Source organism: Monopterus albus, unplaced genomic scaffold, assembly GCF_001952655.1.
Source record: "Monopterus albus unplaced genomic scaffold, M_albus_1.0 scaffold518.1, whole genome shotgun sequence".
In the NCBI taxonomy this organism is placed as follows: Eukaryota; Metazoa; Chordata; class Actinopteri; order Synbranchiformes; family Synbranchidae; genus Monopterus; species Monopterus albus.
In genome coordinates, this window is record NW_018128398.1 from 61,703 (window position 1) to 78,575 (window position 16,873).

Sequence of the window (16,873 nt, forward strand, 5' to 3'; positions counted from 1 at the left end):
TCTCATCTATAAATTTTTAATTTGATAGCACCAGTAAGTGGATTAGAGTCTATCCTGAGACTAGATATAGTAAATGATTTAGAAATTAGAGAACAATTAAAGGATGAGGTTTAAAAAACATTTTGCTCATTCTCCATCACCAAGAACACAATGCTACTCAGTGGTAATAACCAGTAATCATCTCCCACTTATCTTAGTATATTTAGAGGTTCCATGTGTCTAGTAGTAGTAGTAGTAATTAGTAGCCCATATTATTGCCTTATAATCATTGTTTGAATACTGTCAAACATACAGGTTCAACAATTTGAAAAGTCCCAGTCTTTGTGTTTGCTGTCACAGGTCTAACAAGCCTGCAGAAATACCAAAGGGGGCTGGACAATTGCCAGTGCTGTATTCCTGCTACATTTATTGATCAAAGATCTGCGATCCTTTTAAGTAAAGTAATGGTGTACTGTAATTATAAGCCACTGTAGTGCTCAGTTTGGATTACTACAAACACACAACAAGTCAATATGTCACCCAAGAGACACCAATTAATTGTCACTTTGAAACAAATTCTACTTTCACCACATTTCCTTATCCTTGTTTCCGCATCTCGTGAGTCACACACCCTATTTGTGATTAAAGAGCAACTTTAACAGCCCCTGAAAACTAGTTGTTGCTGTCCTGCAGTGGTGTTAAGTTGCTGCAGTGTTGTAGTGGTGAACATCACAGTAGACCATGACATCACTGTTGGGTGTGGTTATAAGCACGTCTGACCACACCAAGAGTGATGCTAAAGACTTTTAGTATCTACAACAGTAGGTCAGAATCTTATTCTGCTCGATACCCCCAAAACATCTCACCCACTTTCCTGGTTAACCACATTACCCAACACTTCTAAGTAATAACCTAACCCCCTAACTTTAACAACTCACTGTCTGCACATACTTTTAACCTTTAAAAGAAACCTGTGTGTATTAGTGCTAGCAGATTTTAAACGAAGCTACTCGATCTTGGCGATGAGGTGGCTGACGAGCCTCTGGATGTCTGGGGTCCGGCGCTGGCTGGTGCTTAGCACTTCCTCGTGATTTGCTTTTTCACTGTTGTCATAATCTGCCACAACCTTGTTGGTGATGAGGGAGATGCCCAAGACACGCAAGCCACAGTGGCGAGCCACCACTACCTCTGGGACTGTGCTCATACCTACAGAAAAGGAGGATGGTGGCAATTAATTATGTATATAGAGATGTTAAAGCCATTTAAAACTCCTGACATTTATTATTGCATGCCCATAAAGGTGAAATACGTCCAAGAGATGGATTAAAAAGAGCAGTTCAAATCAACACAGCAGAGGCTGAGCCAGCCTGACTTTTAATCACTGGCTCAAGCTACAAAAACACTACATCTCCCGCCGTGCGACTTGATTTAGCCCCTCCCTACTTGATAAATGCCCAGATCACCGAAACTGCTATAGTTTGCAATACAGGCCTCTTGTAATAAATTTCTATTCTCCAAGCCCAAGTCAAGATAACAGTGATGACATCACTATGACATTATCATGGTTATTTTCTCAGACTTAACAAAACTCCACCAAAAACACACAAAAACATTATTCAACTTTTTTTTACAGGCTGTGATCTTTAATACATTTCAGCCGCAGTACTGAGACTGATAGCTGGCAGTTGCATCATTCCAGATTTTTCTGCAGGGTTTTTACTGTAATATGTGTGAACATGGAGCTGTAGTGGTGTAACACTAAGCAACTATCTGTATCTGTATCTATATCAGTTTATGTCAGATTATCTTTGGGATTTGTACCAGACATGAATGGCGCATTCAGAGATAGTTTCATCCCAAGAGCCATAAATGCACTAAATCAGTCCACCAAGTCCCCACTTGTTTAAAAAACTGTCATATTTATAGGGATAATTTCCTTTCTGCATACTTTGCATTAGTATCATAATGTTGCACAACCTGAGCCAATTGCACATATGAAATATTTGCAATATATGTACATTTATACTTATGTTTTTATAATGTTTTTGTATATTTTTATTGTTTTTTTGCCTATTTTAATTACTCTTTTATAGATGTCATGGATCAAGGGAGGGGCACATTGAATCTCATTGTACTGTATTGTACAATGGCAATAAAGAAATCTCATCCATCCATCCATCCATCATCTATATTGCTTATCCTAAAGAGGATGTTGTAGGGGGGATCCAATCCCAAGGTGGGGTACACTTTGGACAGGTCGCCATTCTATCACAGGGCTAACATTTAGAAACAGACAACCACACACACCCACACTCACTCCTATGGGCAGTCGCCAGTCAACCTAAACTGTATGTCTTTTCAGATGGGCACTAACTTTAACTCGTCACTTCTCAAGTAGGCTAAGGTGACTGACTTCAATGTGAGATAAAGAGCTAAAAATGACACCACTAGTCAAACATTAATCTGCACTGTCAAGTAAATGTGTGGATATCTGCTAAAAAGAATGCTGCTTTAGATACTAGCGGTTCCTATTCCAGGAGGGGAAATGCTACAGCATTATCTCTTCTTATCCAAATAAGGGATTCATATTTATTTGTAAAGTGCTTCTCCTGTTGTAGACACACTGCTGAGATACTTTCCCACAATAGATCAGTACTGTACAGTATATCTTTAAGTGAGTATGAGAGAGCTGTACTAACCCACAGCGTCAGCGCCCAGCATCTGGAGGACTCTGCACTCTGCAGTAGTCTCATATGTTGGTCCAGCCAACATGCAGTAAACCCCTTCCTGCAGGAAGCTATCACAGTCCTGCTCCTTTGCTGTTTCCTTAGCCAGAGCCCTCAACTCACTGTCATATGCATCCGACATGGAAGGGAAACGCAGTCCAAACCTGGAGAGACATTAAATTAAGAATGCTAGTTCATGTTTGCTAGCGTACAAGTTTCACTTTGATAGTCCTGCCTTGGTATTTCTCATGCACCTTTCATCGTTGTGGCCACACAGTGGGTTCTGCCCCGCAAAGCCCGGCATGTTGATGTGATCCTTAATGAGCATGATGTCTCCCACATTGTATTTGCCATTGAGACCCCCTGCTGCATTTGTCACAATCAGAGTTTTCACACCCAGCAGGAAGAAGACTCGCACTGGGTATGTCACCTGGAGAAATAAACATGTTATCAGGTGCTAGGTATTTTTAGTCAAATAGAAATTGGATAGATACTTTATGTATTAGAAATGTTTAGTGGAGATAGGATGTCTAGTTAGACTGTTAAATGCTTAGTCATGCTTATGAGTTTCTACAGGGTACATCTGGTCAAGGATAACTAGAGAGAAGAGTTGATGACTGTGAGCAGACAGGGTGTTTATTATTATGACGTGTATAACTGTAGACTTAGCCATAATATGTTCTTATGTTTAAGTCACGACATGTTACTAGAAGTCTGTGAGAATGTTTTTAGTTACACACCACTTAATCATCAGACACACACACATGCACATTGATTTGCTTCATGTTTTGACTACTGCTATGACCAGCTGCAGAGCTGGCACCAGAGATGTCTCGGTTAATGTTTCTGTGTGGTATGGGGCTAGCCCAACCGAGGGGATATAATGTATAGGCCTGGTGGGTTCAGGGTCTTTCATCTTACATCTGCCTGCGAGCAGTTGGATAGACACTGTCATTTTTCTATTGCTTTGAATGGGAGTAACAAGATGGGGATATGATGGGAGCACAAAGGAGGAAGGAGCCAACATTTAAAAGAGACAGCTTCTACATGTGCTGTCATTAGACTCTAGGATTTGTTATTACTGTAGGTTTAAGATAAGTAAGATAAGATAAGATCCCTCTTGATTTATCCCATGACAGGGAAATTCACACCGCTATAGCAGCAAAGGGATAGAAACAAGGCACTCAGGACAGAGCTGGCACGTCTGAAACATTTCTGGTTCTGTAGTAACCGTTATAGAGCTGCTGATGGCCTGTACATGACTGTTGCTACTTTTCATTGCAGTCACAATTACAAATGATTTGTTCTATGTCATATTTCTTGAATTGGCTATGAAAGTGTTTTGCTTGTTAGTGCAGAGGTCTTTTACCCTTGCTTCTTCCTTCTTCCTGTCATTTTGGAACAGCAGACTGATAAAGGATTTGCTTATTATTTGGGTGATTACAGTGTGTTGGAGATAAACTTGTGGACTGTGTTAGAAATGAAGTGTAAGTTTAGTAAGTTGTGTTGCATATGTAATAGAAGTATAAGTGTCAGTGGTTAAATTATAGCAGCAAGCATGTTATGAAAATCTAAGACATAACTTGAAAAAGAATAAAATTAAGTTTACAGCTAGCAGCGCAGGGAGGTGGTGCCTTGAGCTGAACACTAAATGCAGCATAGTAACACACCCACAGCAACAATGGTAACATGTTTATTTAGCATTTTATGATCAAGATTTACATGTTGGTGTAATGTTTACCATGTTAGTTTAGCATGTTAGCATGCTAACATTTGCTAATCATCACACCCCAAGTACCGAGGCTGATGGGTTGTCATTAGTTTTGCAGGTGGTCATAACACAAACTATGAAACAAATTCAAAATGGCAGTAGACCCACTGTCTAACCAAGTGACAAGCTAACTATACCATCCATTAACCCTTACCGTCCTTCTCATTTGCTCTTCTGTTCAGTTTAGGTTTTTTTTTGTTCAGTTTGCCAACAGGGGATTAAAAAATATAACACAATACAAAGTCTAACACAAGTTCCAAGCTTATGGCATGTATGACAAAATGTCTTTAAGAATTTACTTCACTTTGCGCAGTGTTAAACCTTTCTGAGTACAGCCCAGTTTATGTCGATCTTCAACTGGAGGCATGAACCTGAATTTCCCTTAGAATCATTAAAGTATCTATCTATCTATCTAGCTTTCTGATTTATCACCTGTCTAAAGTCCTAACTGGATATAGGAGGGTCATAACGCATCTGGCTTTCTATTACTGGATGTGCATTATGAAACTGAATTTTATGAGTGACTAGGGTTTTAATGTTCCTTTTATGTGAAGATGGCACATCACAGCTGGTAATAAAATAAAATAAAACCAGTGTCTCTGCAGGCCAAAGGCCAGTGCCATGCTGATACACTGTTGGAATTCTTAGTCGACAAAATGAGTAAATTGTTAGCCAAAGTTGTGAAATACTATGGTTTGTTGATCTCTAGTCAAAAGGCAACTGACAAAACCAAGTTTATATAACTTGAGAGACTATATGAGCAGTTTTCTCTGAAAGGGTACATCGATATGAAAGATAGTGAAAAGTTTATTGGAACCTAAAATAATGCGATGTGGCACAAAATCAGTCACGTATCATGTAACGAGACTCCGCCCATGGCAAGATTAACAAACTAAGTTTTTGTTCATATTCACAGTTTAAAGAATAGACCTATACCCTCAGGAACTGAGTGTTTTCTCAGTGACTGCCAGCTGTTCAGTATTCCTGTGTATCATTTGCATCAGTAATGTTTCAAAATGCTGAAGCAGGTTGGCTTATGACAGAAAATGAGACAGAAAACGCCCACAATGCAACTTAGAGTACAGTAACACAAAGGCATCTCTGCACTATTCAGTGTACATCTATGTTCCCCTCAAGATAAATTTTAACAACTTTAGTGACCCCTTAACTTTTCATCCTACACCATGATCAGGTCAAAGTTTCACTACACTGGACTAAATACCTGCAAAACTCATGACATTCCCACCCGCCTCCACTGTACTTTGTTTGGTGGCAAGCCTGCCAATGCTCTAAGGTAAGATGGTGAACCTGAAACCTCAGCAAGTTAGTGCTTTCATTGTCAGCATGTTTTCATTTAGCTCAAAGAACCACTGTGCAAAAGTACAGCGTCACATAGCCAGTTGCACAGTTGTAAAATCTTAATCTTGTTTTTTTCTCTTAGAATACTTTTAAAAACTGTTAATTTTTGTTAATCTTTAAGGTTGTTTACAGATCACCTTCAGTAATAGCACTCTGACTAATAAAAAGAAACAGTACACATACTTTACATCGCCTACTGTGGTTTACCGTGTTCATGTTGTAGCCCTCGTAGAAGTGGAAACGCCCTTGCATGCAAACACACTCATGGCCCTGCAGTTTTCCAAAGACCAAGAGACCAGTATGGCCTGCCACTGCACAGCACACAAACAGTATGAGTAGCTGCTAGCATACTTATATACGGCATAGTGTCCAAGCTTTTGTTAAAATGCAGCTGACAGAGATGACTGACCAGTGCTGCTGGGGAAATGGGGGATTTTACTATAAGGGAAGACCATCTTGTCATCCAGCAGATCAACCAGACTGCCCAGGCCTGAACCACAGATGATGGCCACCTTTGGACGATGCACTGTGTTTGCTAGCAGCCAATCTGCTGTCTCCATGTAGTCTTCATAACTGTATCTGAAAATAATGGTAATTTAAATTAATATCAAATATAACTGAACTGAAAAATCAGCTACACATCTCGGTAGCAATTACTATCATAACCATCATCACTGTCACCAAGGATTGAACACCGTAAATACCAGAGAACATTGGTCTCATGATTTTAGATGCCACTGTCTGAGGAGAGCAGGAAAGTATATGAACAAAACCATAACAAATGTGTACGCTGTAAATGAGACTGCCTCTTTTAGCAATATGTGTAAGGTTAACAGTCCAATGTGCACAGGAAAGTGCTGATTGCACGTTTTTAAAAGGTGTATCAAACAGCATGAGTAAATAATGCATTACATGTGCTGAAATAAATCTACAATATAAAGTAAATGGGAGACAAAAACAGCACATACACAAAACAATGTATTACAATGAGAAAACTAGCAGACTTTATTGAAAACAGAACAGCAAACCTACAGATGTCCACATGTCAACACCAATTCTGCATTAGAACATGTACAGCTGGTTGCTTCTTTAAGCAATAGGCAAACCATCCATACAGGAAAAGAAAGTTTGGTTCTGCTTTGGGTTTTGCATTGTTTTAATGTGTATATAAATAAATAAGGTTTAACAAAACTGCTCATATTTGAATATTCAACCATAAGATGTCTTTATCATGATGACAAACTCTAATACTCATGCCAAGCTATAGCTCACTGTCATAACATTCTGCAACACCTATGCTAAAGCACCTGCTAAGGGGAGAAGACACTGAAATGTGCAGGAGTAAAATCACATGGAAATTAACATTGTGTAAAAATAAGTATATAGGCCTATATATAGGCCAGGGATAATGATTTGATTAGGACTTCCCTGGGGTACTACATTATACAGTGTTTGAAACAAGCTGGAATTCTGGATATAAATGTTGCTGCAAAACTATAAGCTTGATAATGTTCCCTCTATGCCTCAAGCTTTGTTATTAAAACCCAACACGCTTCAGGCTGCATCCTTCATCAGACCGAACTGCAGCAGGAGAAAGCCTGCTGAGTTTAAGTCTATTTTAGAGCTGCCATCTCAAGAGGCCTGCTACACCAGACCAGCCTGGGGTGTTCAATTTGCACCCCCTTTCTTTACAGTAGGTACTGTATGTTGGTATGCGGGACAGGGTGAAAGTGATGAACTTTTGTTGGTGAATAATGCTACAACCAACTATCAGACTGGATTGTTATGACTGTTTTATGAAAACTTTATCAAGGCAGAAATAAAGCAGCATTATATTTGCTTATTTTCCCTAAAAATCTTTGGAAGAATAAACCTAATACCTTGCAAGCAATTCAGTCATTCTACAGTATATAAATACATACACTCTTATGGCACAATTGTCAGTTGCATATAAGTCTTCAGGCAGTAATGGCAGTGTTGCACACAGACACACTCCCACTCAAGCAGACATACCAGGTGACTGCTACAGCATAACTTCTGCTGTTCTGTTGGTGAGTGAGTCATAAACAGATTCATTGGATTGGTGCCAGAAGACAGTGGGGAATGAATGACTGCAATTCAGGTTATTTAACCTGATGTTTGAACAACGTCTTTTTTTTAGATTAGTAATTCATAAACCCAAGACTCTGAAAAACATGGAATCTGTAGGCTAGCCACACTGTACAAAACAGGGTCTTACCCCAAAAATGTATGATGACATCTCATGTGCCTGTAATTCAGCTGTAATATGTTATATGAGGGTCTGTGGCTTGTGCTTCTAAACAAGGAGAATGGTAAAGCTAAAAATGTAATGTTCTGTTCTAGTTCAGAATGAATCCCTTGGCTGAGTCAACCACCAACTAGACTGCCCAAACCCACAGCTAAAAGCTGAGTGTTTAAACAGGGGACATTTTGGCAGTGGCAAAACCTCCAACATTAGCCCCTGCTTAATCTGTGACATTTCAAATCTATTATTATGATGAGTTAGTTGACATATCCAATTAGGTATTTTTGGTCTAACGGCTGCTGTTTACAATTTTTATTTGGATGTTGAAAACAATATGACATTGATACTTGATAGTGCTGAAACTAATAGAGTAAGCAAAATTTTAAATTTACTGTGACACCATTTAATGTCACAGAGAAGCAGAGTCTGTTCTTGCACATTTATTCACTGTTATTTAATAATGTAAGCTATTTACTTAGTGAAAGATATTATAACTTTAATACTGTCTTAGTGCACAGTAGCTGCAAATTGCTCACATAATAACTTTTAATACCTAATGTTGTAGCATCTTGTATATTAACTATGGACCATGCAAATTAATTTTATATCAAATTCTTACCCCAACTTCACTCAATCATACCCTAAAAATATATAAGTCATACTGTAACTTAATTGAGCCTACATTTCACCATCACAGATAGGCTAAAAGAACCTAATACAACTAATTAAACAAAATCCCAGATTTAGGCTATAGGGATTAGGGTGTCCCACTGGATTTTTATTCCCTGGGTTGACATTTTTCATGTAATCTTGAATACTTACATTCAGTTTTGTGGTCACGTGGAAAACTTGTGTTGAAAAGTCAGCCTGTCACACGTGTACAGAATGAACTGCCCAAGCCACATTAAATACTTGTTGCGTGTGCCTATTACAACGCAGATATTCACTTAGACTACAGCCTCTCTGGCTCTCTCGGCCTGCGAACTGCACGTGGAGCTGTCAGTGCACGTGGAGCTGTCCGTGCACGTGGAGCTGTCCGTGGTACTTTGTATTCAGGCAGCGGAGCGGAGAGGGGAGCGGTATTCTGGCTGTGCGCCGCCCATTTTTAGCGGACACCACACAGTTTGTCAATAAAAGCGAGTTTTACCAGCCTGGGCTGTTGCTTAGCTCCGAGGCAAGAACAAAAAAAAAACTGGCCTGTTTAGTGACAACTCGAGGTTACTGATAATTATATACCCTATAGACTACCACCTGTAACATGCACTATTACGCCTCAAATCCTCAGATTAAAGCATTCTCAGATAGCACAGTCCATATCAAGATGCTTCACCGATAACACAGGCGTTAACCTACCTGATTTGAACACCACTGGATCCCCCGTAATATAATTAAACTACAGAGTAACCTTGACAGCCATGACCATTTCGCTCCAGCTTTATCGATCTTACCTGCACTGATTGTGAGGGGAAGTCGCCGCGTCCATATCTGACTATAAAACGTTATTCGGGTTGTTTCTAACAAGCGATTCCTGTGCTGAATTGACGGGAGTTGAGAGGCTGATGGAGAATCTGCTGGGGAGGGGCGGAGGGCAGGATACGCGCTGACGCCACGACGTATAGAGCCAAAGAGGGGGCGTGCGCACACTGGCGGTACCTTTGAATAAACTTAATCCAATTTGCTCCCAGGCTGAGCAACTCACTGAGCCGTTTATGGAGAGAGACAGGGCAGGAGCAGAGGGAGAAACAAGGGCAACCGAGGCAAAAGAAAGTTGAGGGAAATTATAAAATCAGCAACAACTCGAGGTTACCGATGAATATAAAAATATAAAGACCAAAATCACCTATTGTTAGTTTGAGGAAACAGGCTACTTCAAAGCCAGGAAACTGAATTACAGACTCATATAGGCTGCATAACAATTCACATTGGTGACTCATGGGGCTAGAAAGAGAGATTTAAAGTGAAAATTGTACCACAACCACTATAGGCTATAACACCATTTTAAAAAACTGTATTTTGTAATGACATAAAATAGAATGTGATCCATTATTAAATGGTCCATAATAACCAGATCTGTAGGGTTTATTAGTATAGATATAGGGATAAATTTACATAGGCACATAATGTTTGCATATTCAGCAACACATGTTGAAATGCATTTATTTTTCACATTAAAATGTATGTGGCAATACCCTGAAGATAATTACATAGGTCTGTAAGCACTGTCTTCCACCAGAACACAAGTCACCCAAACACCCTGACAATAAACCTAAGTGTTGTTAGCAAAAAGCTATCATCACAGTAGAAAGCTAGAATGTAAAGTAAAATAGGTAGGTAGGATTTTATTGATCCTACAAAGGGGAAATTCCTCCAGCAGCAATAGAAAGCAGCAACAAGACACCATAAGAACACACGTCTTGAGAAACAAATTCCAAAGTACCTAAAACCAAACAGAATATAATATTTGAGAGACGATCAAGAACAAGAATGATCCTCCCACAATTAATCCCTGAGAACAAATCAAAATACCTAGGAACAAGACAGAATATAGTATTCAAGAGAACAAGAAATCAAGGATGAGAATATTAATCCCATAATTAATCCTGCAATGGGGGAAACACCTTTATTTCCGCCATGAGGATCTCTGAAAAATTACTCAAAAATACCTAAAACAAGACAATATATAGTATTCGAGATATTTACAATGCATTTGACCCCCAGGATTTGAGTATTGCACCTCAGTTGACTATTGCATAGTCCCTCATACTTTCACCTAGCTTATCCCTGCAGTGATGTATTGTACAGTCTCATAGCGGTGGGGAGGAACGACCTACGGTAATGCTCCTCCTTGCACTGGGGTTGTAACAGTCTTGGGTTAAAAGAACTGTTCAGAGCCTCCACTGTATGGTGCAGGGGATGGGAGGGGTTATGCATGATGGATGTTAGTTTCGCCAGCATCCTTCTGTCCGCCACCTCCTCGAGGGCAGCCCAGGACAGAACCAGCTCTCTTAACCAGCTGGTTGAGTCTCTTTCTGTCCTTGTCCGTGCTACCTCCTGCCCAACCCTCAACAGTGTAAAAAAAATGTAGATGCCATCACAGTATGATAAAAAGTCTGAAGGAGTGCCCCACGCACACCAAAGTACCCCAGTCTCCTCAACAAGTGGAGGCGGCTCTGGCCCTTCCTGTACAGGGCATCTGTGTTGTTCGTCCGATCCAGTTTATTGTTGAGGTAGACACCCAGGTATTTAAAGGTGTCCACAATCTCAATGACTGAGCCCTGAAAGCTCACTGGCATGAGTGGTGGTGATTTCCGCCGGAAGTCAATCACCATCTCTTTTGTCTTGCTGGTGTTCAGGACCAGGTGATTTTTCTCACACCACTCCACAAAGTCAGTAATAACCCCCCTAAATCCCCACTTGTTCCCCCCAGATACACATCCAACAATGGCGGTGTCATCCGAGAACCTTTGCAGATGACAGTGGTGGGAGTTGCACTTGAAGTCCGACGTGTGGAGGGTGAACAGAAAGGGGGAAAACACCATCCCCTGTGCTGCCCCTGTGCTGCCCTCGTGCTGCAGACTACAACGTCCGACACAGTCGAGCAGCCTTACGAACTGAGGTCTATCTGTGAGGTAGTTAATGATCCATTCAGACAGGTGTTGGTCCACACCTGCCCCCATCAACTTCCCCCTCAGCAGTGACAGCTGGATTGTGTTGAAAGCACTGGAAAAGTCAAAGACCATGACCCTCACAATACTTCCGGGGGATTTCAGGTGAGACAGGGCTCGATGCAGCATGTAGATAATAGCGTCATCTACTCTGATGCCAGGTCGATATGCAAGGTTGAGCGCCAAGCTCATTTGGGCACGGAGGTGGCCGAGGACAATCCTCTCCATGGTCTTCATCAGGTGGGAAGTCAGGGCAACGGGTCTGTAATGGTTTGTCTCCTTGGGATGAGTTATTTTAGGAACTGGGACCACACAGGATGTCTTCCACAGAGCCAGGACTCTTTCCAGGCTAAGACTCAGATGTATAGGACCACTTCATTGAGCTGGTCTGCACACTCCCTGATGACCCTGGGGCTGATGTGGTCAGGTCCTTCCTGGCCTTAATCCTCCTTAACTCCCTCCTGACCTGGTCCAGTGTGAGGCTGAGGGGACGGGTGGGCGGTGACTGCTCAGGAGCTGTAGGCTGTTGAGAACTTTCCATGACAGTGGGAGGAGGGGCAAGGTATAGCTGAGGTGTGAGCAGCTGTAGCTACGAGAAGACGACTGACCTGGAGAGGTGAGTCAGGGGGGCTGGCAGGGTGGGGGCTAAGGACTGGGTAGAGTCAAATCTGTTAAAGAAACTATTCTTTTGCCCAGGCCTGGTCTTCCACAACCTGGTGACCATCCCCACTTTTTCCATGCCCTAGATGTGTTTCAGACCTCTCCACACCTCACGTATGTTGTTTGTTTCCACGCTCTGCTCTAGTTTCTTCCCGTAGCTAGCCTTGCACCTCTGGATCATATACTTTAGTTCTCGTTGCACAACAGCAAGTACTACATTAATGTAAAACAAACAAAAAAATAGTAATGATGTTATCTTTGGATCTATTCCAGAGTGCATGGAGCATCTTCAGTATACTGCAGACTGAAACTGTAGCAGCTTGTGAAGTCCTGATGATGTCCTATGACCACCCCAACAGGCAGCATCCATGCCCTTTACTTTATTATGTCACCTCAAAACAAAACAAAACAAAACAAAACAAAACAAAAACATACTGCAGTAACATGTCAATAAATTAGTTGAGAGGTTGAGAAATAAACTAAATAACAAATACAGTATGTCTGGTTTGGCTCAGCAACCAAACAGAACAAGATCAGATTCCAGCAGACAGTCAGGACTGCAGAAAAGATCATTGGTGCAAGCCTGCCCTTCATAGAAGACCTGTACACCTCACTGGTCAAAAGGAGGGCAAAGAGGATTTCTGCAGACCTCTCACACCCAGGATACAATCTGTTTGTATTCCTCCTCTCTGGGTGGCGTTACAGGTCACTGTGCACCAAGACAACCAGGCACAAGGACAGTTTCTTCCCCTGTGCTGTTACTCTGATGAGCACTTGACCCATGACAGCATGACTGGACAATAACCCTCACTGCAATACCTTACCCCAGTGCAATACTGGTAAATATACATTGTGCAGATTATACAGATTCGTACAGGTTTCTATTTTCATTCTATTTTTTTCTTGTTTCCTAAAGAACAGTCTGTCTGCATTACTGCCTGTTTATACTGTTTGGTTTGCATTATTTGCCTTGTTTATTAGTTGTTTATACTGTTTATTTTGTTATACTACACAGCCTTATTATATTGGTATATTGTTTACATGGGGATATGTACATGTACATTGAGAGCCACTGTACCACAGTCCACCCCCAACTTCCTGCCAGAGAATCATATTTTGAAAGAAACTTCAGAGTTTTAACCATCTCATTCCCTCCAGTTTCACTTCTGCCAATCAGTGACTGATGTGGATCACCTTGCTAATGCCACTCACCTGTTATTTATTATCTCTGTCCTTCATATACTGCTTTACATCTCCTCTTCAGTTGCTGGATTGTTGTCTATGGTACGCCTTGTCTTTTTTTATCTGTTGTTTGTCACTGGCGCTGTATTTTACCTGCCTGTAGTGATGGCAATATAAAGCTTCCTGATTGAAGCCTTCCACCCAATTGGTTCGCAAAAGGGTTCATTTCTCGAGGTTTCATGTGCTCACAAACCATATGTTTTTGTCTCCCCTTATTAATGTGTTTGTGCTTGTTTGTAAATTGTGTGCATAAGAGTTTCTTGGCTGATACATTGTAATCGGTGTTCCGTGGTAGTGGTACACATTCCAAAGTGAAGCTCCTCCTTTACATCAGTAATTGAAAAAGTCATATAATAATGACAGGGGCAATTATGTTTTCAAACTGTGGCAGTGTCAACAAGGAAGAGGAAAGTGAATATGCTTGTGAACAGAGAAGGGAAGTGAAGGTGTTTGTCAAGTCAAAGTCAAAGTGTTTGTCATATGCACAGTAAGGAAAAAATCTTTTTCCCATTTAGTCATTGGTATTGTTATATCTGGATTTGACATTAGTTTATAAAGGTTAAATATTATCTTCTTTGAGCCTGTAAGCTTCATTATCTCCTCAGTTAGCATGGAAGGTTGTAATGGGTTGTTGATTATATTGATCTTTGATTAAATTATGGACTTTAACTGTTGGTACTGGAGAAATTCTCCAATCCCAACATACTTCTGGACTAAAGTATTGAATCTCTTCAGGACTGTGCATGCGGGAGGGATAAACCCAATAGCGACAGCTCTTAGAGGGCAAAACCTATATGAAATAGAATAATAATTTTAATGTTGATACGTTTCCTATTTGCCTGCAATTCTTGAGTGCAGAGAAATGGAGCCAAATTGAGGAGTAATAGGCTATTTGTCAGATTTGGCGTATAAGGATGTCAAACAGAGTTAGTGGTGGACTCAATTATAAAACCAGACGAACTGAATGAACGAAAAGGTTTTTACTTGTGATAACTAGGCAACCAATACACAGTCCAGGTGTAACAATCAGGTCGAATAGACAGTCCAGGGTCAGCGCCGGTAAACAGGTGTAGCCAGGGGATTCAAAACTCAAGAGGTCCAGGGGAAGCTCAGAAGGTCTGTACATTGCAGGCAATCAGACACTGGAAGGACATAGGCAATAAACGGTGGTCAAAACAAACAATCCAAGGTCAGAAACAGAGTCAGGCAAGGTATGGATGCTGGAGAGTCAGAGCTAGAGTCTAGAACAATCTGGCAGGGATAGGAGGGTGAAGGCTGCTTATATTATGGTGCGAACAGGTGCAAACTATCGGGAGCAGGTGAAACTAATGTAAGTGATTAGTGAACGTAAAGTGACCGAAACAGAGGTGAAAAACAAAAACAGGAAGTAACGTAAAAATAAAAGCCTGACAGGAAGCAACGGAACCGAATCGTGACAATATGCAAGGTTGAGCGCCAAGCTCATTTGGGCACGGAGGTGGCCGAGGACAATCCTCTCCATGGTCTTCATCAGGTGGGAAGTCAGGGCAACGGGTCTGTAATGGTTTGTCTCCTTGGGATGAGTTATTTTAGGAACTGGGACCACACAGGATGTCTTCCACAGAGCCAGGACTCTTTCCAGGCTAAGACTCAGATGTATAGGACCACTTCATTGAGCTGGTCTGCACACTCCCTGATGACCCTGGGGCTGATGTGGTCAGGTCCTTCCTGGCCTTAATCCTCCTTAACTCCCTCCTGACCTGGTCCAGTGTGAGGCTGAGGGGACGGGTGGGCGGTGACTGCTCAGGAGCTGTAGGCTGTTGAGAACTTTCCATGACAGTGGGAGGAGGGGCAAGGTATAGCTGAGGTGTGAGCAGCTGTAGCTACGAGAAGACGACTGACCTGGAGAGGTGAGTCAGGGGGGCTGGCAGGGTGGGGGCTAAGGACTGGGTAGAGTCAAATCTGTTAAAGAAACTATTCTTTTGCCCAGGCCTGGTCTTCCACAACCTGGTGACCATCCCCACTTTTTCCATGCCCTAGATGTGTTTCAGACCTCTCCACACCTCACGTATGTTGTTTGTTTCCACGCTCTGCTCTAGTTTCTTCCCGTAGCTAGCCTTGCACCTCTGGATCATATACTTTAGTTCTCGTTGCACAACAGCAAGTACTACATTAATGTAAAACAAACAAAAAAATAGTAATGATGTTATCTTTGGATCTATTCCAGAGTGCATGGAGCATCTTCAGTATACTGCAGACTGAAACTGTAGCAGCTTGTGAAGTCCTGATGATGTCCTATGACCACCCCAACAGGCAGCATCCATGCCCTTTACTTTATTATGTCACCTCAAAACAAAACAAAACAAAACAAAACAAAACAAAACAAAACAAAAACATACTGCAGTAACATGTCAATAAATTAGTTGAGAGGTTGAGAAATAAACTAAATAACAAATACAGTATGTCTGGTTTGGCTCAGCAACCAAACAGAACAAGATCAGATTCCAGCAGACAGTCAGGACTGCAGAAAAGATCATTGGTGCAAGCCTGCCCTTCATAGAAGACCTGTACACCTCACTGGTCAAAAGGAGGGCAAAGAGGATTTCTGCAGACCTCTCACACCCAGGATACAATCTGTTTGTATTCCTCCTCTCTGGGTGGCGTTACAGGTCACTGTGCACCAAGACAACCAGGCACAAGGACAGTTTCTTCCCCTGTGCTGTTACTCTGATGAGCACTTGACCCATGACAGCATGACTGGACAATAACCCTCACTGCAATACCTTACCCCAGTGCAATACTGGTAAATATACATTGTGCAGATTATACAGATTCGTACAGGTTTCTATTTTCATTCTATTTTTTTCTTGTTTCCTAAAGAACAGTCTGTCTGCATTACTGCCTGTTTATACTGTTTGGTTTGCATTATTTGCCTTGTTTATTAGTTGTTTATACTGTTTATTTTGTTATACTACACAGCCTTATTATATTGGTATATTGTTTACATGGGGATATGTACATGTACATTGAGAGCCACTGTACCACAGTCCACCCCCAACTTCCTGCCAGAGAATCATATTTTGAAAGAAACTTCAGAGTTTTAACCATCTCATTCCCTCCAGTTTCACTTCTGCCAATCAGTGACTGATGTGGATCACCTTGCTAATGCCACTCACCTGTTATTTATTATCTCTGTCCTTCATATACTGCTTTACATCTCCTCTTC

At 41.3% G+C, this 16,873-nt stretch overlaps 1 protein-coding gene across 1 annotated transcript; it reads right to left on the reverse strand.

The window, feature by feature from the left end:
- On the reverse strand, window positions 1-9,686 carry pnp6 (purine nucleoside phosphorylase 6). The gene is made up of 6 exons (XM_020588263.1): window positions 9,550-9,686; window positions 6,245-6,414; window positions 6,043-6,146; window positions 2,960-3,135; window positions 2,679-2,869; window positions 1-1,185 (listed from the first exon to the last, which is right to left on the reverse strand). The coding sequence occupies exons 1-6, from the start codon at window positions 9,582-9,584 to the stop codon at window positions 986-988; spliced, it is 876 nt and encodes a 291-aa protein (XP_020443919.1). The 5' UTR covers window positions 9,585-9,686; the 3' UTR covers window positions 1-985.
- Between the last annotated feature and the right edge of the window lie 7,187 nt (window positions 9,687-16,873).

Excerpts from the sequence above, each read along its gene's own strand:
- pnp6 (XM_020588263.1), bottom strand. The coding sequence starts at position 9,584 with ATGGACGCGGCGACTTCCCCTCACAATCAGTGCAG. Across the intron at positions 6,147-6,244 it reads CCATTTCCCCAGCAGCACTG|TGGCAGGCCATACTGGTCTC; the intron begins GTCAGTCATCTC and ends TGTGCTGTGCAG. Across the intron at positions 2,870-2,959 it reads TGTGGCCACAACGATGAAAG|GTTTGGACTGCGTTTCCCTT; the intron begins GTGCATGAGAAA and ends ATGTCTCTCCAG.